The 21,867-nt window shown below is 44.0% G+C and overlaps 1 protein-coding gene across 1 annotated transcript in view; it reads right to left on the bottom strand.

Moving 5' to 3' along the window:
* Window positions 1–21,867, bottom strand: part of LOC109918935 (unconventional myosin-X) — a 160,185-nt gene that overhangs the window by 94,222 nt on the left and 44,096 nt on the right. Inside the window, exon 9 of the mRNA XM_048599294.1 lies at window positions 21,540–21,658. Coding sequence (XP_048455251.1) covers window positions 21,540–21,658 — 119 coding nt within the window. The remainder of the gene's footprint in view (window positions 1–21,539; window positions 21,659–21,867) is intronic.

Here is a 21,867-nt window from a genome sequence, read left to right on the forward strand (position 1 = left end):
CGATGTCAGTGGTAGGGAAATGATTGGAAAACATTCTGAGAGGCAGGATTAATCAAGACTTCGAGAGGTAGCAATTGATCAGGGATAGCCAGCACAATTCGTTAAAGGGAGATCCTCAACTCAGTTAAATTTTTTGAAAAGGTGACAAAATGTCTTGATGAGGATAGTGCAGTTGATGTGGTTTACATGGACCTCAGTAAGGCCTTTAACAAGGTACCACGTGGAAGGCTGCTCCAAAAGTAACAGCCTATGGGATCCAATGCAAGTTAACAAATTGGATCCAAAATTGGAGGCAAAAAATGAAGGTGGAGAATTGTTGCTGTTTATGGAACATTAATAACTTGTTTGTAAATGTAGATAGCATAATTAGAAAGTTTGCAAATGCCACAAAAATTGGTGTTGTTGTTGATAGTGAGGAGGATGGTCTCAGACTATAATCTGATATTGATCAGCTGGTAAATTCAGCAGAGCATTTGCAGATGGAACTTAATTACAAATAGTAAAATGACCTTCAAATTTATTTACAATGAAAGATTAGTACAGGATAGAGTTAGCCCCATAAGAAACAGGCAGGGTAAGCTGCTCACTGAAGCAAAGGATATGGCAGAGGTACTAAATGAATATTTTGCTTCTCTCTTTACCAAATTAGAAAATAGTGACAATGGCCTAGTTGAAAATATATGTGGTGAGCAACTGAACAGTATAGTGATAGATAAAGAGGTGCTAAAAGGGCAACACTCCAGGTAGAGAAGTTACCAGGCCTGGATAGAATGCATCCTAGGTTGCTGAGAAGTTAAGGGAGCAAATTGTGGAGCCATTGATAGAAATTTTCCAGACCTATCTGAACACAGGATTAGTCCTGGAGGATTGCAAATGCGACAACATTGTTTGAGAAAGGGACAAAGGATAACCCAGGAAACTCAACAGCGAGTAAACCAATGGAGGCCATAATAAGGGATAAGATAAATATATAGAGAAAAATAAATTAATACCAGCCAGTCAGCATGATTTTGTCAAGGGCTGGTCATGTCTGACTAATTTAATTGAGTTCTCTGACGAGGTGACACAGGCAGTGGATGAGGGTGGTGGTGTGGGTGTTATATATTTGCACTTTCAGAAAGCATTTGATACAGTGCCACATGGCAGGTTGGTTAGCAAATTAGAAATGTTTGGGATTGATGGGTCCTTGGCAGCATGGATTAGAAGTTGACTGAAGGACAGGATACAGAAGACATTTCTCAGATTGGAGACAAATTGAAAGTGGTGTTCCCCAGGGATCGGTGTTGGGACCCTTGCTTCTTCCGATTTATAAAACAATTTGGAGACGGGTGTTGAGGGCAAAATCTTTAAATTTGCAGATGATACTAAGTTAACAAGAGTGAATAGTGAGGGTGATACTAAAGTGACTTCAGAGGGACATTGACAAGTTGGTCAAATGGGCAGAAACCTGGCAGATGAATTTCAATGCAGAGAAATGTGAGGTAATGTATTTTGCTAGAAGAAACACAGAGAGACAGTACAGGCTTAATGGTACAACTTTGAGGGAAGTACAGGAGCAGAGGGACCTCAGGGTTCACGTGCATGATTCTCTGAGGGTGGCCAGGTAAGTTGAAACAGTTGTTAAAAAGCCTTGTAGGATCCTCGTGTTTATAAGTAGAGGCAATGAGTATAAAAGCAAGGAAGAGATGTTATACCTCTACAAATCATTGGTCAGACCACATTTGGAGTATTGTGTTCAGTTCAGGTGCAGCCAAATGGGATTGGTGTTGTTTGGTTTTGTTCTTCAGCATGGAAATGGTAGGCCAAAGGCCTAGTTCAATGCTGTATGCCTGCATGACTCTGTGAAAGGAGGCCGATGGACAGGATTGTCAATGAGGTGGAGAATGGAGGACATGCAGCAGAATATCATCAAAAGTTCAGACTCATTTTTTCATTCATTCATGGAATGAAGGCATCACAGGCTGGTCCAGCATTTATTGCTCATCCCTAATTGCCCAGAGGGCAGTTAAGAGTCAACCACATTACAGTGGGTCTGGAGCCACATGTAGGCCAGACCAGGTAAGGATGGCAGTTTCGTTCTCTAAAGGACATTGGTGAAGCAGATGTTTTTCCAACAATTGACAAAGGATTTACGGTCATTAGATTCTTAATTCCAGATTTTTATTAAATTATAATTCCACCATCCGCTCTGGCCGGTTTCAAACCCAGGTTGCCAGAACATTACCTGGGTCTACGGATTAATAGTTCAGGGATAATATCATTAGGCCATTGCCTGCCCCGTGAGACTCTTCATCCCGTCCTCAGTCTGTGTTTATTTTGTTCATTGTTGAGACTTGGATGCTTCTGGCTAGATCAATGTTGCTTGCCCATCCCTGAGAAGTCAGGATACAAGGGGCTTCATGCACAATTCCAGGCTTGTATAATATCTCCAAAGGGCAGGCATGGGCTCAATGGGCTGAACAGTCTCGTTCAGTTGTGCTTCAGAATATGAAAGGGACTCTTGTTCACTAACATGTGGTAGTTGTCAGTGGCCCAGGGCCTTCGTGTTGGTCTGTGAATCCAAATCAGATCCTAGTGAGAAGCTCAGTGAATCTGATCTGACACTGACACCTACTGGTAATATCATCGTCATAGATCAGTCAGCCAGGTTAACTAATGACTGGTTATCATCTCAACATGTGGAAAAATATCATCTGAATGACAGCAAAGCAGATAGTTCAGGAACTTCACATTGTTCAGTAATCTTACTGGATGTGCAATTAACTTAGCATTCACGTTACAAGCAATATATTTTTAAACCAATTCAATACTGACAGGAAACAGCAAAACCACAGAAATTCCAAACATGTTTTGGGCAGAAATATCCAAGAACATCAGTAAACAGACAGTTCTATACTGAGATTGCAGAATGCAACAGAGGGAGAGCTTTAATAGATAGTCTTATACTGAGATCGGAGAGAGAAGAAGCATTATCACAGAAAGCATCATACAGACAGCCATTCAGCCCAACAGGTCCAAGCTAGCTTTATCAAAAAGTAATCCCACTAGCACAATGACCTTGCTCACTCCTCACAACAATGCTGAACTTTTTGCTCCATCATAATTCAGTCAATTCCCTTCAGGAAGCAATGATTGAATCTATATCCACTACTCTCTTAAGCAGTATTTTCCAAACCGAACCCAGAAGAAAACTGTTTTTCCTCATCTGGTCAATCACATTAAACCCATTTACAGTCATTTTTTGAGACAGACCTGGGACTAACTGACAAGAGAGGCCTGTAGATGTTACCTTCTTATTTCACTCATTCAGACAAGTGCAAGAATGGACCATCCTCCAGAGCAGTGACCCTCCTCCAGGACAGTGACCATCCTCCAGAACTGTGACCATCCTCCAGAACTGTGATCATTCTCCAGGGCAGTGACTCTCCTCCAGGACAGTGACCATCCTCCAGGACAGTTGACCTCCTCCAGGACAGTGACCATCCTCCAGGACAATCGACCATCCTCCAGGACAGTGACTCTCCTCCAGGACAGTGACCATTCTCCAGGACAGTGACCATCCTCCAGAATAATGGTTAGGGATGGCACTTGCTGAATTTCCCTGATTGTGCCGATAGATCCAATCCAACAACAACCAATATAAGATTATCAGTCAATCCCTTAATGTGGTTCATTTAAACTCACTTGAAGCCATAACATTCTGATACAGGGACTCATTCTCTGCAAATGAAAGGAATATGTTCAAGCACTGCATCACTTTTGATCAGCTGACAAATTGGGGATCCTCTCGTTGCCAACTGCTTTCTTCATGTCAATACCTTGGCCAAACTGACTTGGCTTGCCAACTATTCAGCACCATTTTTTGCTGCAGTCATTGTTGCGATTGTTTGAAATTCGGTATTCTTCCATTGATCCTGGTGAATGTGAGATGAAAAGCTTCAGGAATATTTTTTCTAACATTAATTGGGACAATCATTGTGTAAAGGTTAGAGGGGGGTGGTTTTCTTGAAATACAGTCAGGATAGCTTGTAACGTCAACCTGTAGAAGGTCCAGCAAGAGATGGTGCATTGTTGGACTTAATTCAGGGAAATGAAGTTGGACAGGTGATGGAGATGGCAATGGGAGAACATTTTAGTGAAAGTGTTCAAAGTTCCTTCTAAGCTTATTGGCTTATTGCAGCCACAGTGATGTACCCTGCATAGCAATCAGCATTGGGAAGTATATTGCAGCATTCATTTCCAGCTCCAGAAGTAGTTTCTACTCACAGGTCCCAGAGGTGCACACAGCCAAAACAAATTCTAGGGGATGCTGATAGCAACTACAACAAAATGTGATTGAAGTTTGTGATGGAAAAGGAAAAAGGTGTTGTGTAAAAGGGGAGTTTGGATTAAGCAAAGGCAGGCTTTAGTAAAATAAGGCAGGATCTGGCCAAAGTAGACACTTACTTGTGGAAAAATCTATGACAAGACAGTGGTCAGGACAGGGGTTGGTGTTCGAAATGGAACAGTCAAGCGTATAGGCCAGACATACAAAGAACAAAGAACAAAGAAAATTATAGCACAGGAACAGGCCCTTCGGCCCTCCAAGCCTATGCCGATCCAGATCCTCTATCTAAACCTGTTGCCTATTTTCCAAGGATCTGTATCCCTCTGCTCCCTGCCCATTCATGTATCTGTCTAGATACATCTTAAATGACGCTATCATGCCCGCCTCTACCCTCTCCACTGGCAACACGTTCCAGGCACCCACCACCCTCTGCGTAAAGAACTTTTCATGCTTATCTCCCTTAAACTTTTCCCCTCTCACCTTCAAATTGTGACCCCTAGTAACTGAGTCCCCCACTCTGGGAAAAAGCTTCTTGCTATCCACCCTGTCTATACCTCTCATGATTTTGTAGGCCTCAATCAGGTACCCCCTCAACCTCCGTCTTTCTAATGTAAATAATCCTAATCTACTCAACCCAACATGTTCCCTTTAAGGTGAAATATAGGAGCCACAAGCCCAGAAAAACCTGGATGTCAAGGATCGTTTAGGATTGGTAAGGAAAAGAGAGGCTTAACCAGGAGTAGGGCCCATGAGGGAGCAGGGTGAAATTGGTGCGTGAAGCTGGAAGACACTGGTAAGGTGTTAAACAAGTGCTTCACATCTGACTTTACCCAGGAGAAACAGGATGTAGGTATAGAACACGAGAAGAGGTTCTTCGTAGTTTGACACAGAGAGTGAAGAGATATTGGAGATTTTGGCAGTCTTAGAGTCATAGAGATATGCAGCACAGAAACAGACCCTTCGACCCAACTCGTCCATGCCAATCAGATATAAATCTAGTCCCATTTGCTAGCATTTGACCCATATCCCTCTAAACCCTTCTTATTCATGTACCCATCCAGATGCCTTTTAAACGTTGTCATTGTACCAGCCTCCCCCACTTCCTCTGGCAGCTCATTCCAAACACGCACCACACTCTGCTTGAAAAGGTTGCCCCTTAGGTCCCTTTTAAGTCTTTCCCCCTCAGCTTAAACCTGTGCTCTCTAGCCTTGGACTCATCATAAAATAAACACAGACTGAGGGTGGGATGAAGAGTCTTAGGGGCAACATGTTAGAAGTGGAAAAAACCCACAGATCCAGATGAGTTATATCCCAGGATTCTGTAGAGATGAGGGAGGAAATTGCAGGGGTTCTGACCTAAATTTTTAATTCCTCTCTGGCCACACGGGAGGGACCAGAGGACTGGAGGACAGCTAATGTGGTTCCATTTATCACAAAGGGTAGTAGAGATAAACCAGCAAATTACAGACCAATGAGGATAATACAGTTAATGTAGCTTATGTGGATTTTTGACTATGGAAACTGATAAAGAAAGCAAAACCTCATGGGAACCACGGTAACGTGGCAAGATGATCCAAAATTGGCTTGTGGCAGGAGACAGAGGGCGGTGGTAGAAGGGGAGACAATGGCTGAGTGGTATAATCGTTGGTCTGTTAATCCAGGGACCCAGATTCAAATCCTGCCATGGCAGATGATGGATCGTGAATTGCATAAAAATCTGGAATTAAGAATCTCCTGATGACCATGAATCCATTGTCAATTGTCAGGAAAAACTCATCTGGTTCACTAATGTCCTTTAGGGAAGGAAACTACCATCCTTACCTGGTTTGGCCTACATGTGACTCCAGACCCACAGTAATGTGGTTGACTCTTAAGTACCCTCTGGGCAGTTAGGGATGGGCAGTAAATGCTGCCTTGCCAGCGACACCCTCATCCCGTGAATGAATAAATGTAAAAGGCTGTTAGTGTGACTGAAGCTCGGTGTGCGCAGGGATCAGTGCTGGGTCCCTTATTGTTTGTGATACTCATAAGTGATGGAGATGAGAATGTGGGAGTGGTGGGGTGGAGATGATAAGTTTTTTTAATTCATCCATGGGCTGAGGGCGTCGCTGGCTACGCGGCATTTATTGCCCATCCCTAATTGCCCAGAGGCCAGTTAAGACTCAGTCACATTGCTGTGGGTCTGGAGTCACATATAGGCCAGACCAGGTAAGGATGGCATTTCTTTCCCTAAAGGACATTAATGAACCAGATGGGTTTTTCCTGACAATTGGCAATGGATTCATGGTCATCATTAGACTCTTAATTCTAGATATTTATTGAATTCAAATTCCACCATCTGCCATGGCAGGATTCAAACCCAGGTCTCCAGAACATTATCTGGTTGCTGGATTAACAGTCCATTGCCTCCTCTAAGTAGGTCTGCAGATGACACAAAGATTAAAAACCGAAAGAACTGCGAATGCTGTAAATCAGGAACAAAAACAAAGTTGCTGGAAAAGCTCAGCCTGTCTGGCAGCATCTGTGAAGGAGAAAACAGAGTTAACGGACCTAAAACAAAACGCTAACTCTGTTTTCTTCTTCACAGATGCTGCCAGACCTGCTGAGCTTTTCCAGCAACTTTGTTTTTGTTGTTGACACAAAGATTAGTTGGATGCTCATCAGCAACAAGAAAGGCCTTAGGTTACAGGATAATGCAGATTGTTTGGTCAGATGGACTGATCAGTGGCAGATGGATTTTACCCTGATAAATGTGAGGTGATGCACTTTGGAAGAAGCAAATGAGTACTCAATGAATGGTAGGGCATGAGGAAGTTCAGAGGAACAGAGGCATCTTGGGGAGCTTGTCCACAGACACTGAAGGTGGCAGCAGATGGAACAGCATAGCTGAGAAAGGATACAGGATGCTTAACTTTATAAGTCGAGGCATAAATTATAAGAACAGGGAGCTTATGTTGGAGTTGTACAGAACTGTGGTTAGGTCACAATTGAAATACTGTGTACAGTCTGGTCACCACATCATAGGAAGGATGTAAATGCACAGGAGGGGCTGCAGAGGAGATTCACCAGGATGTTGCTTGGGCTGGTTATGAAGAGCAGCTGGATAAGCTCAGGTTGTTTTTTTTGGAGCAGAGATGGCTGAGACAAGACCTGATAAAGGTGTACAAGAGATTAGGGGCATGGACAAGAGGATAGAAAGTAGCTGTTTCCCTTAGTTAAAGGTCAATAACATGGGGGCATAATTTTATGGTGAAAGGCAGGAGCTTTAGAGGAAATTTGAAGAAAATCTATTCCACCCAGAGAGTGGTGGGGGGTCAGGAATGCACTGCCAGGGAGGGTAGTTGAAACAGGTAGCCTCACAACATTTAAAAAGTACTTGGACGAACACCTAAGTGTCATAATATTCAAGACTATGGAGAGTGATTCTAGTGTAGATAGGTCAGTGCAGACGTAATGGGCCAAAGGGTCTCTTCTATGTTGAATGACTCTATGACACGATAACAGGTTTCTCTGTGATTAAATCGTTTCTCTGGCAGTCAATCCTTCTGATTATTTACTTCACCAACACCTCTGTTAAACCTCTTTCTTTAATTTAAGGGGAGCTATTGCAGCTTCTGTAGTCTCTCCAATTACATTTATCATCCCTGTTACATTTGCTGTAAATCTCCTCTGCTCCCCCTTGACATTCTCGCTAATGTGGAGAGCCCAGATCAGAACACAATATTCCCACTGGGCCAAAGCTGTGATATATATATAAGTTAGCAAAACTTCCAGGCTTTTGTACGTTATGCCTGAATTTATAAACCCAAGATTTTATGTTTATCTGTTTTGTTAATCCACATTCTGCCACCGTCAATACTTTGCGCACAAACGCTCTACCCTCTAAAATTACATCATTCACTTCTGTTGCATTTCCTCATTCTTTGCTGAGTATCTAATTTATTCAGCAGTTATTCTTAACATGATGGGCATTTCTGTGCGTAACTTTTCTATGTTTCTATGACACACACCACCTTCTGAGGCGGAAAGTTTTAATGTCACTTAATCCTCAGAGAAAAGAAATTCCCTCATCTCTATCCTGAAATGGTGACCCTGAATTTTAAAACAGTTCCCCACTTGTTCTGGACTGACCCACAAGAGGAAGTATCCTTTCCACATCCAACTTGTGTAGCCCATTCAGAATCTTATACACTTCAAACAAGTCACCCCTCACTAATTCCAGTGGAAACAAGCCCAGTCTGTCCAACCTTTCTGCTTAAGACAACCCACTCATTTCAAGTTACAAGCTGGTAAACTGCAACTGAACCACCTCTAATACAGAACATAGAACAGTACAGCACAGTACAGGCCCTTCGGCCCACGATGTTGTGCCGACCTATTATCCTACTCTAAGATCAAACTAACCTGCATACCCTACATTTTACTATCCTCCATGTGCCTATCCAAGAGTTGCTTAAATGTCCCTAATGTTTCTGACTCCACTACCACTGCCGACGGCGCATTCCACACGCACCCACCACTCTCTGTGTGAAGAATCTACCTCTGACATCTCCCCTATACCTTCCTCCAATCACCTTAAAATTATGCCCCCTCATAACAGTCATTTCCACCCTGGGAAAGAGTCTCTGGCTATCCACACTATCTATGCCTCTGATCATCTTGTACACATCCTTCGTTAAATATAATGACCAAAATGGCACACAGTAGTCGAGATGCGGTCTCAGCAATGCCTTGTATAACAGAAGCACATCATCCTTTCCTTTATGTTCCATTCCATTAGTCGTCTGATTACTTGGTGTATTTACATGCTGGCTTTTGTGTTTCATGCATTAAAAAACCCAGCTCCCTCTGCACAGTGGAATACTGCAGTTATTCTGAGGATTTTAATGCTCTGATTTTTATTCCTTCTACCAAAGTGAACAATTTCACATTTTCTCACATTGTACACCTTTTGCCTGATTTTTGCTCACTCATTTAACCTATTTCTATCGATATTCATTGTTGCTATGTCACAGCATACTTTCCTAACTCTCCTTATATTAGAAGACTATAAAACATTGGAGCAGAAGTAGGACATTCATGGCTGATCTGATAATTCACAGAATCTCTACTCTGTGGAAACAGGCCATTTGTCCCAACACATCCACACCGACCCTCACAGCATCCCACCTAGACCCATCCCCCCCGTAATCTACAGGCAATTCCTGAACACTACAGGCAATTTAGCATGGCCAATCTACCTAGCCTGCACATCTTTGGACTGTGGGAGGAAACCAGAGCACCCGGTGGAAACCCACACAGACACGGGGAGAATGTGCAAACTCCACACAGACAGTCACCCGAGGGTAGAATTGAACCTGGGTCTCTGAGGCTGTGGTGCTAACCACTGAGCCACTGTGCCACCCCTTAAGGAAATTTGATTGCTCTCAATTTAGGTATCGATAGCTTTCTTCATCTGCTTGACTTAAGTTCTCACAATGTCCGGTTACCAGCTTTATCTTCGAACATAGTAGTAAAGAATTATTAAAGAACTTCATGGTGTACCCTTTCTTCATAACAGTTAGCTATAACTGAGTGCCCACTGAGCCACTTCAGAGGGAAGTTAAAAGTTCAGCATGATGGTTTAGAACTGGAGTCACATATAAGCCGGAGCGGATGGAGAGTACATTTCCTGTCTTGGAGGAAAATGGTGTAGCTGTTGGATTTTTACAACAGTTGGACACTTCCATGCCAATGAGACCATGTATTTATTTCAAGATACTCATTCCTTTGAAGCAGTGCCAATCCTTAACTCCACTTCCCCGCTTTTCCCTATAACTCTCGATTCTCTTAACTGATTAAAAGTCAAACTATCTCAGCCTTAAGTATACTTAATAACCCAGCCTCGACAGTCCTGTGGTAAAGAATTCCACAGAGCCACCACCCTCTGACAGAAGAAATTCCTCCTCATCTCTGTCTCAAACATGCAACTCCTTACTCTGAGATGATGCCTTCTGGTCCTAGACTCTCTCTCAAGAGTGAGCAACCTTTCCACATCTACACTGTCAAGTACTCTAAGAATCTTCTATGTTTGAAAGGATGCCTCTCATTCTTCTAAATTTCATGATTAGCCCAACCTACTCAACTTCTCATAGAATCGTAGAATCAGAACTGTGCAGCATTGTCCCTCAAAAGACAGTTCCTTCATACCTTCTATCAGCCGAGCAATCTTCTCAGGACTGCTTCCAATGTCAGTATATAGTTCCTTTGTTAAGGGGCCCAAAATTGTTCACAGTATTCCAGTCATAGCCTGACTAATGTCTTGTACAGTTTTAATAAAACCTTCCTACTTTTATACCCCATTCCCTTCAAAATAAAGGTCAACTTTCCATTTACTCTCCCTATTACCTACAGAACTTGGATGCTAGTCTTTTTAATTCATGCATGAGGATGCCCAAATCCACCTGTTCTGCAGTTTTCTGCAGTCTTTTTCCACTTAAATAGTATTCAGCTCTTCTATTCTTCCTACCAAAGAGCATAATCTCACACTTGATCTCATTATATTCCATCTACCAAGCTTTTACCCACTCACTTAACCCATCTATATCCCTCTACAGATTCTTGTCATCCTCACAACTTGCCTTCCCACCTATTTTTGCTTCATCTCATCTGCAAATTTAGCTGCCATGTTTGCCACAACATCATGGGCTGAAGGGCCTGTTCCTGTGCTGTACAGTTCTACGTTCTATGTCTTCAATCTGCTCATCAGAGACATTGATGTAAATTGTGGAAATTGAGGGCCCAGCACAGACCCCTGTGGAACCCCACTCATCCCATCGTGCCAATCTGGACAAGACTATTATGCATATTGTCTGTTTCTGCCAGTTGGCCAACATCTATTCATACTCCCTGCACCCCACACGAGTACCAAGGCCCCTGCCTGACATCTTGCTGACTGTGTTAGCCTTATCATTGGACTATCCAATATTGTGCCACTCAACCAACCACGGCTTTGGACTGCAGGGGCACAGACTGAGAACACCTTGAATGGGTATCTGACCACGGCCAGTGCACTGGGCTGCTGCTGGAGGCTGCCCTTGATTAATTGCTCCAGGGCAACTTGACAGGAGCCTCTATGGACTTCAATGAGGACAACTTCCCTCAGTCTTTGAGCATTGGCTGCCTGCTTAGCACACAATGCAGTGCTTTTTTTCTATTCATTTGTGGGATGTGGGTGTCGCTGGCTGGCCAGCATTTCTTGCTTATCCCTAGTTACCCATGAGAAGGTGATAGTGAGCTGCCTTCTTGAACCGCTGCAGTCCACCTGCTGTGGGTTGACCCACAAAGCTATGAGGGAGGGAATTCCAGGACTTTCACCCAGCAACAGTGAAAAAACGGCGATATAATTGCAAGTCAGGATGGTGAGTGGCTTGGAGGGGAACTTGGAGGTGATGGTGTTCCCATATATCTGATGCCCTTGTCCTTCTAGATGGAAGTGGTCGTGGGTTTGGAAGGTGCTGCCTGAGGATCTTTGGTGAATTTCTGCAGTGCATCTTGTAGACAGTACACCCTGCTGCTACTGAGCGTCGATGGTGGAGGAAGTGAATGCTTGTCGATATAGTGCCAATCAAGCGGCTGCTTTGTCCTGGATGGTGTCAAGCTTCTTGAGTGTTGTTGGGACTGCACTCATCCAGGCAAGTGGGGAGTATTCCATCACACTCCTGACTTGTGCCTTGTAGATGGTGGACAGGCTTTGAGGAGTCAGGAGGTGAGTTACTTGCCGCAGTATTCCTAGCTTCTGGCCTGCTTTTGTAGCCACTGTGTTAGTGTGGTGAGTCCAGTTGAGTTTCTGGTCAATGGTAACCCCCAGGATGTTGATAGTGGGGGATTCAGTGATGATAACATCACTGAATGTCTAGGGGGTGGTGGTTAGATTGTCTCTTATTGGTGATGGTCATAGCATGGCATTTGTGTGGCACAAATGTCACTTGCCACTTGTCAGCCCAAGCCTGGATATTGTCCAGATCTTGTTGCATGTAAACATGGACTGCTTCAGTATCTGAGGAGTCATGAATGGTGCTGAACATTGTGTAGTCATCGGCAAACATCCCCACTTCTGACCTTATGGTGGAAGGAAAGTCAATGATGAAGCAGCTGAAGATGGTTGGGCCTAGGACACTACCCTGAGGAACTCCTGCAGAGATGTCCTGGAGCTGACAACTACGACCATCTTCCTATGTGTCAGGTATGACTCCAACCACTGGAGAGTTTGCCCCCAATACCCATTGATTCCAGTTTTGCTAGGGCTCCTTGATGCCACACTCGGTCGAATGCAGCCTTGATATCAAGGGCTGTCACTCTCACCTCACCTCTGGAATTCAGCTCTTTTCTCCATGTTTGAACCGAGGCTGTAAATAGATAAGAGCTGAGTGGCCTTGGCGGAACCCAAACCAGGCGTCACTGAGCAGGTTATCGCTGAGCAGATGCTGCTTGATAGCGCTGTTACTGACACCTTCCATCACTTTACTGATGATCGAGAGCAGACTGATGGGGCGGTAATTGACCGGGTTGGATTTGTCCTTCTTTTTATGTACAGGACATATTTGGGCAATTTTCCACATTGTCGGGTAGATACCAGTGTTGTAACTATACTGGAACAGCTTGGCTAGGGGAGCGGCAAGTTCTGGAGCACAAGTCTTCAGTACTATTGCCGGAATGTTGTCAGGGCCCATAGCCTTTGCAGTATCCAGTGCCTCCAACCATTTCTTGATATCACGTGGAATGAATCAAATTGGCTGAAGACTGGTATCTGTAATGCTGGGGTGCACTGGAGGAGGCTGAGATGGATCATCCACTCGGCACCTCTGGCTGAAGATTGCTGCAAATGCTTCAACCTTATCTTTTGCACCGATGTGCTGGGCTCTTCCATCATTGAGGATGGGGATATTTGTGGAGCCTCCTCCTCCACTGAGTTGTTTAATTGTCCTAATTGTTTGCTCTGTAAGCTGCCGGCACATGGTGCAAGTGTGAGATTAATGTAACAGGAAGATATGCCCCACCTCAACTGAAAATTGCTGAGCTGCCTGGTCATGTGACTGCAGATTGGCATGGGAAAGCAAGGCAGGAACGGTGTGAGTATGCAGTTAAGCACTCAGTGAGCGAGCATTAGCAGAGCAAGCAAGCAGCCCTGAGATGAAGCCTAGTCCAGTTCATGGTTTAGGTACTTGTCCTATTGCACAAAGTGTCTTTACAGCACCCTTTCAATGCTAGAGATTGGTGTGCCCTGCAATGCACTTCTTGAGTAACCTGTAAGTGGATCAGAGAAATGGGATGATGGTCAAGAAGGATTGGCAAATATTGTACACCAATGCCAACGGACAAGGGGTGTATGTGGTTGATGCCCTTGGATCATGCCCTGAGATGTTGTTTGTTGCAGAGTTCCTCACAGCCAGGAACAAGCTGAAATCACTAGGTACTCGGTCTGACTTCCAAGCCAACAGCTCTCAATGTCCAGAATTTTCAGTGTGTTTGGTTAGGTAGGGAGTGAAAATTAATTCGGCAGGTTGATAAGGTATTTAGCAAGCTTTAAATCCCCTTAATTAGCATCTCACTGCTGCCTAATGAGAAAGTCCCCTAATCACTCAGGGATGCATAAAAGATACAGTGAGGTGGTCCCAATGTCATGACGGACCTTGCTGAACATCTCCGATTCGGCCACAAATCTTGCTATGGCTCATGTCACTCAGACCCCTATAAGATTCTGCCCTGTAATGTTTGAAATTCTCCAGTCTCTGGCATCATCCTGGAGTTTAAGGAAGACTGAAAGATGGAGCTAGTGCCTGCATAACTTCCACTCTCACTTCATTTCTGCTCCTTGGATGCATCCCACCTGGTCATGATGCCTTGTCAACTTTAAGTACAGTCTATCCAATATCTCATCACAAACACTTTTAAACCCTGCTAGCAACTGAGTTTCCTCCTCTGCCACCATGGCCTCTTGGGCAAAGAGAGATGCAAAGTTAAAAAAAAACAAAGAACTGTCCCAAAAATAAACCAAAGAACTGTCCAGAAAACAAACTAAAGTAAAATAAACCAAAGAACACCTGAAACCCTGTCTTCATGTGCAAATCTCCTTTTTTGGTCACCAATCAGCCACACTCCTGATTTTACCTCATTTTTACATTTTATATGTCAAGTCAAGACTTTTGGATTTCCTTTTTAAATTAGCAGCCAGTCTATTTTAATACTGCTTCTTTTCTTCTCTTATTTGCAATTTTAATTCCCCTCTGAATCTTCTAAATTCAGCCCTGTTCTCAGTTGCATTACCCACCTGACATCTGTCTTAAGCACACTTTCTCTTCTGCATCGTAATCTCTATGTCTTGTGTTACCTAGAATGCTCTGGATTTATTTGCCCTACTTCTCCATTTTGCGGAACGTGTCCTGACTATAGGTGAACCACCTCTCTTCTAAAGGCAGTCTTGTTTCCGTTATAGTTTTGCGTGCTGGTCTTCCATTCGGGTATGTCTAAGTCACATTGATTGTTGAATTGAATGATCAGCCATAATTATGTTGAATGGCAGAGCAGGCTCAATGGTCTGACTGGCCTTATGCTGGTTCTAATTTTTATGCACGTGTTATACACACCTAGAACATTCATAGAACATGAGAGCAAATGAGCTATGGGGAGGCTATAGCCTAGTGGTATTATCACGAGACTGTTAATCCAGAGACCCAAGTGATGTTCTGGGGACCCAGTTTCAAATCCCACCATGGCAGATGGTGGAATGTGAATTCAATAAATATCTGGAATTAACAATCTAATGATGACCATGTTGATTGTCAGGAAAAATCCATCTGGTTCACTAATGTCCTTTAGGGAAGGAAACTGCCATTCTGGCCTACATGTGATTCTAGACCCACGGCAATGTGTTTGACTCTTAACTGCCCTCTGGGCAATTAGGGAAGTTGCTTTTTTTTTATGCAGAAGATGGAGTCAGGGGAATGGGTAGGGACTAAACAATAGTTGGGCATAGAGCCCAAAGAGAAAGAAAACCAGTTGGACAGACAAAGGAGTGGATAACAGTCAGCCAACAAGAATGAATGGCTGTTTAATGGGGACTATTAGTAGTTGACAATGAGGCTGTTTTCGTTAGAGAGAAGAAGGTTAAGAGGTAACTTAATAGAGACAGACAAGATGATCAGAGGATTAGATAGGGTGGACAGTGAGAGCCTTTTTCCTCGGATGGTGATGGCTAGCACGAGGGGACATAGGTTTAAATTGAGGGGTGATAGGTAAAGGACAGATGTCAGAGGTAGGATCTTTACTCAGAGAGTAGTAAGGGCGTGGAATGGCCTGCCTGCAAAAATAGTAGACTCGCCCACTTTAAGGGCATTTAAATGGTCATCGGATAAACATATGGATGATAATGGAATAGTGTAGGTTAGATGGGCTTCAGATTGGTTTCACAGGTCGGCGCAACATCGAGGGCCGAAGGGCCTGTACTGCGCTGTAATGTTCTATGTTCTATGTTCTAATGGGCTGTGTGTAATAACAGATCATTTGATAACAAGGCTTGGTGTCTGGGGGTGGGGGAAAGTGTGGGGAAGATGCTCAAGCCCTAAAGTTTTTGAACTTGATATTGAGTCTGGAAGGCTGTGGAGTTCCCAGGTAGAAGGGTTACTAGAGCCAAAACGTTAAAATCTGATTTCTCTTCATAGATGCTGACAGACCTGCTGAGTTTTTTCCAATAGTTTCAGTTTTTGTTTCTGTTTAGAATGGTGTTTTTATTCCCATCTCAATACATATAAAAACAAAAAAGATTTTAAAAAGTAAATATATATGTAAATATTAACCTACAGGTGAAAAAAATTCAAGAACCCAGGATTTAATATGAATGCATCACAGAATCCTTACACAATTTCGCCCATTGCGAGCACTGGCTCTTCAAAACCAGCATCACCACAGAGTGCCAATCTCGTACTTTCTCTCCATATCCTTGCACTCTATTTTTATCCAAGTAATAATCCAAAGCCCTCTTACTGCAAGTCACCTCTTACTCTTCTAAACACCAGTGGATACAAAATAAGCCTGCCCAACCTTTCCTCATAAGGCAACCGCCCAACCCAGCTGTTAGTCTGATAAATCTTCTCTAAACTGCCTCCAATGCATTTAGAAGCAAAATCATTGGAAATAGGAGCAGGAGTAGGCCATTTGACCGTTCCAACCAAATGATCATGGCTGATCATCCGACAGGACTTTGTTCCCACTTCCTCTCCATACCCTTTGTTCCCTTTAGTTTAAAGAACTATATCTAACAGTTCTGAGGAAGGGTCACCAGACCCGAAACGTTAACTCTGTTTTCTCCTCCACAGATGCTGCCAGACCTGTTGAGCTTTTCCAGCAACTTTATTTTTGTTCCTGATTTACAGCATCCGCAGTTCTTTTGGTTTTTATATCTAACTCATTCTTGAAAACATTCAATGCTTTGGCCTCAATCACTTTCTGCGGCAGAGAATTCCAAAGGCTCATCATTCTCTGGGTGAAGACCACTCTCTACCTTTAGACTGTGATGCCTGGTTCTGGACATTCCAAGTGAATTATGACAACAGTATACCCACCAGTTTCCCTTTATTGCACATTACCAGCTTCAGACAGCTCTCAGTCCATTACACACCCGCTGTTGTTAGTCACTAACAGTCCACATTAACAACTATTCACCTTCCCAGCCTGATCGTTAGCAACTCCTTTGTCTGTCTAACTGTCTTTCTCTCTCTTTGGGCTCTATCCTATCGTTTACTCCCTACCCCACCCACCTCCCTATTTTCTGCACATAAACTGACGTTTTCCCAGCCACCATCAGTTCTGGGGAAGGGTCACCAGACCTGAAATGTTAACTCTGTTTTCTCCTTCACAGATGCTGCCAGACCTGCTAAGCTTTTCCAGCAACTTTGTTTTTGTTCCCCATCCTACTATCCTGGCCTCTCACTGGCTGTGAGGTGACCACCTCCTAGAACAGTTCAGTTACTAGTGGTGTACCTCAAGGATCTGTTTTGGGGCCACTCCTGTTTGTCATTTTTATAAATGACCTGGATGAGGGCGTAGAAGGATGGCTTAGTAAATTTGCGGATGACACCAAAGTCGGTGGAGTTGTGGATAGTGCGGAAGGATGTTGCAGGTTACAGAGGGACATAGATAAGCTGCAGAGCTGGGCTGAGAGGTGGCAAATGGAGTTTAATGCGGAAAAGTGTGAGGTGATTCACTTTGGAAGGAGTAACAGGAATACAGAGTACTGGGCTAATGGTAAGATTCTTGGTAGTGTGGATGAGCAGAGAGATCTCGGTGTCCATGTGCATAGATCACTGAAAGTTGCCACCCAGGTTGATAGCGTTGTTAAGAAGGCGTACGGTGTGTTAGGTTTTATTGGTAGAAGGATTGAGTTTCGGAGCCATGAGATCATGCTGCAGCTGTACAAAATTCTGGTGCAGCCGCACTTGGAGTATTGCGTACAGTTCTGGTCGCCGCATTATAGGAAGGATGTGGAAGCATTGGAAAGGGTGCAGAGGAGATTTACCAGGATGTTGCCTGGTATGGAGGGAAGGTCTTATGAGGAAAGGCTGAGGGTCTTGAGGCTGTTTTCGTTAGAGAGAAGAAGGTTAAGAGGTGACTTAATAGAGACATACAAGATGATCAGAGGATTAGATAGGGTGGACATTGGGAGCCTTTTTCCTCGGATGGTGATGGCTAGCACGAGGGGACATAGCTTTAAATTGAGGGGTGACAGATATAGGACAGATGTCAGAGGTAGGTTCTTTACTCGGAGAGTAGTAAGGGTGTGGAATGCCCTGCCTGCAAAAGTAGTAGACATTTAAATGGTCATTGGATAAACATATGGATGATAATGGAATAGTTTAGGTTAGATGGGCTTCAGATTGGTTTCACAGGTCGGTGCAACATCGAGGGCCGAAGGGCCTGTACTGCGCTGTAATGTTCTATGTTCTATGTTCTAACGTATAATCCAGAAAGCACTCCTGTCATGGGAGAGTCTAGGACCAGAAGCCATGGTCTCAAAATGAACAGCCATCCATTTAAGACTGAGATGAGAAGAAATTTCTTCTGTCAGGGGTTGTGAATGTAGAGTCCTTGTGTATATATGTATAACGCATGTTCCGTCAAAGTGAATTGGCTCTAACGCAATTATCGAGTAGGGAAACACTATTTCTAAAACACGAGCTTGTGTAGGTTATAATGCGACTCCATTGGTTTGCGGAGGAGTATGCATCGACATCACATGATCGTTTCATGACCTTTCTCGTGAATACGTACAATGTTAGCACCAAAAGAGTCTCCATGTCAACATCATGTGATGATTTCTCAGACTTTGTCATGAAGTGTTTTCATCATCATCATCATCATCCCTACAGTGTGGAAACAGGCCCTTCGGCCGAACAAGTCCACACTGACACTCAGAGCATCCCACCCAGACCCATTCCCCATTACCCACCTAATCTACACAACCCTGAACACTAAGGGCAATTTCCCATGGCCAATCCACCCCAATGTGCACATCTTTGGACTGTGGGAGGAAACCGGAGCACCCGGAGGAAACCCACGCAGACACAGGGAGAATGTGCAAACTCCACACAGACAGTCGCCCCAGGGTGGAATCAAACTCAGGTCCCTGGCACTGAGGCAGCGGTGCTAACCACTGAGTTACCGCGCCGCACCTAAAAATAAGAAATCTGGACTCGTCCAAGAGTTGAACCCAGGGCCTCTCGCATGTTAAGATTGCATAATACGCTAAATGAGAATCATACCCCTAGACATCTTGTGTTTTCTGAGGTACAGTACAATCTGCTCCCCCCATCAAGTCATCTTGACATTTTTTCAAGGTAAAGTGTTAAATTTACTTTTATTTCATTATTAGATATGAATTAAACATTTATTCAAATTGTGTTATCCTTTGTGTTAGGCTTTTGAGTGATTTTTGAGCGATTGAGATTTTTTTGTTTGGTGGTCTGCCCCTTACCCCACCTTTTCCACAGGGCCCATTATTTCTACAGTGCGATTTTTTAAAATAGAATCCCTACAGTGTGGAAACAGGCCCTTTGGCCCAACAAGTCCACAACAACTCTCACAGCATCCCACCCAGACCCATCCCCCATAACCCACCTAATCTACACATCCCTGAACCCTGTGGGCAACTTAGCATGGCCTCTATAACATAATGTTGCTCAGGAACATAACTATCATGTTATAGCAGAACTGACTGTATTTAAGGCTGAGATAGATCGATTCTTGACCAGTCAGGGGGTTACAGGGGCAGGCCAGGAAAGTGAACATGACGAATGTCAGACCATCCATGATCCAATGGATGGCATAGCAGGCTCAAGGGGCCTAAAGGCCTTCTCCTATACCTATTTCCTATGATCTTATCCTCCCTAATGCTTTTCAGTGACTTGGGCTGCACCTTCTCGTGCAGTTACCCTGAGCGCAAGCCGCAGATGCTTCCCGTACACATGGTCCCAAGAAGGACTAGTTTACTGAAATTCCTACATTGACCATCCATTACAAGAGACATGTCTCAGTTATTCACCCTTAATCTTAAAAGACTCTACTTGCAATTTATTTATCTAGATAGATAGCGCCTTTGTTTAAAATATTACTTGCAATGAAATTAATAGGGTGTGGTATGTTGATATTCTAGGGCATGTTGATATTAACGAGGAAGAGATGTTGGGTGTCTTGAAACTCATTAAGGTAGATAAGTCCCCACAGTCTCATGGGATCTAACCCAGGATGCTGAGGAAGGCAAGGGAGGAGAAAGCCGGGGCTTGGCAGAGATCTTTTTACCCTCTTTAGGCACAGGTGAGGTCCCTGAAGACAGGAGAATCACCAATGTTGTTCTTTTGTTTAAGAGGAACAGGGATAATCTATGAAATTAAATGCCAGTGATAGAGAAATTATTGGAGAAGATTCTGAGTGACAGGGTTTACTTTGATTTAGAAAAGAATGGACTTATTGGGGATAGTCAGCATGGCTTTGTATAGGTGATGTCTTAACTGGAATTCCCTCCCTAAGGGCATTGTGGGTCAACCCACAGCAGGAGGACTAGAGCGGTTCAAGAAGGCAGCTCACCACCACCTTCTTAAGGGGCAACTAGAGACGGACAATAAATGCTGGGCCCTTCCAGCGACGCCCATATCCCACAAATGAATAGAAAAAAATTGTATAAACTTTAGTTAGGCCACATTTGGAGTATTGTATGCAGTTCCAGTTGCTACACTATGGAAGGACGAGGCAGCTTTAGAGAAGGTGCAAAGGAGGTTTACCAGGATGTTGCCTAGATTCATGTGTATTAGCTATAAGGTGAGATTGGACAAATTTGGATTGTTTTCACTACAGCATCAGAGGTTGAGGGGTGATCTGATAGAAGTATATAAAATTATGAGAGGCATTGATAGGATGAAGATCTGAGACTTCCCCCCCCATTAGTGGATGTGTGAAATACTAGGGGGCATAGGTTTAAGGAGAGAGGGATAAAGTTTAAAGGAGATGTGCAAGGCAAGTCTATTTTACACAGAGAGTGGTAAGTGCCTAGAACACGAGGTGAGGGGAGGCAGTAGAAGCAGATACAAAAACAATGTTTAAGAGGCTTTTAGACAAACACATGAACAGTTAGGGAATGGGGGATACTGACAATGTACAGATGGGTTTAGATTAGAATGGCACAGACATTCTGGGCTGATTCCTCTGTTGTACTTTGCTGTGTTATATGAATACACCCGGACTTGATCTATGTTTGGAAGCTTCTTAATTGACCTTCTATTACAGTAACTCAATTGAAGTAGCAGGGATTCCGTGGCACAGTGGGTAGCATCCAGGCTTCTATGCCAAAACACTAGGTTTGAATCCCTCCCAAATGGCCACACAAAGTGAGCTGCTAAATGGGTGGATTACCAACCTCTAAATCCTTCCTATAGACCTGCAGCAGGGTAAGATTGGGCAAATTGCTTGGTTGGTAAGCGGTAATGTAAAAGCCTTCCCATGCCCAGCTTCATTTCCAGGAACAAACATACATCATCCTCCTCCCAGCAGATCACCACAGAACCCACACAGACACCCACCATCCAATTTAAATACGTCATTTCCCAGCTCCAAATTTGAAACATGACACTAAGAGGGTGAAGTGATGATGGGGGTTGGAGGGGTGAGGGGAGGGATGTAGACATACCTGCTGTATGGTCATGGGGGTGCTAATCTCCTCTCCTCGCAGGAAAATCGACCGCTGGGTCAGCAACTCCGCCAGTTGAAAAGAATCCAAACCCAACAAATCACTGACATTGTTGAGCACTGTAAGCAGATAGAGGAGGCAGATAGAGGAAGGATAAGGCGAGAGAGAGTGGGAGCAGGAGCAGGCATGGGCGTGGAAGAGAGAGAGCGGGAGAGAGAGTGACAGAGCGGGAGAGAGCGAGAGCAGGCGAGAGAGAGCGGAAGCGGGAGAGAGAGGGAGCAGGTGAGAGAGAGCGGGAGCGGGCGAGAGAGCGAGTGCGCGAGAGCGG

The sequence above is a fragment of the Rhincodon typus genome, chromosome 7 (genome assembly GCF_021869965.1).
Source record: "Rhincodon typus isolate 14 chromosome 7, sRhiTyp1.1, whole genome shotgun sequence".
Lineage (NCBI taxonomy): Eukaryota > Metazoa > Chordata > Chondrichthyes > Orectolobiformes > Rhincodontidae > Rhincodon > Rhincodon typus.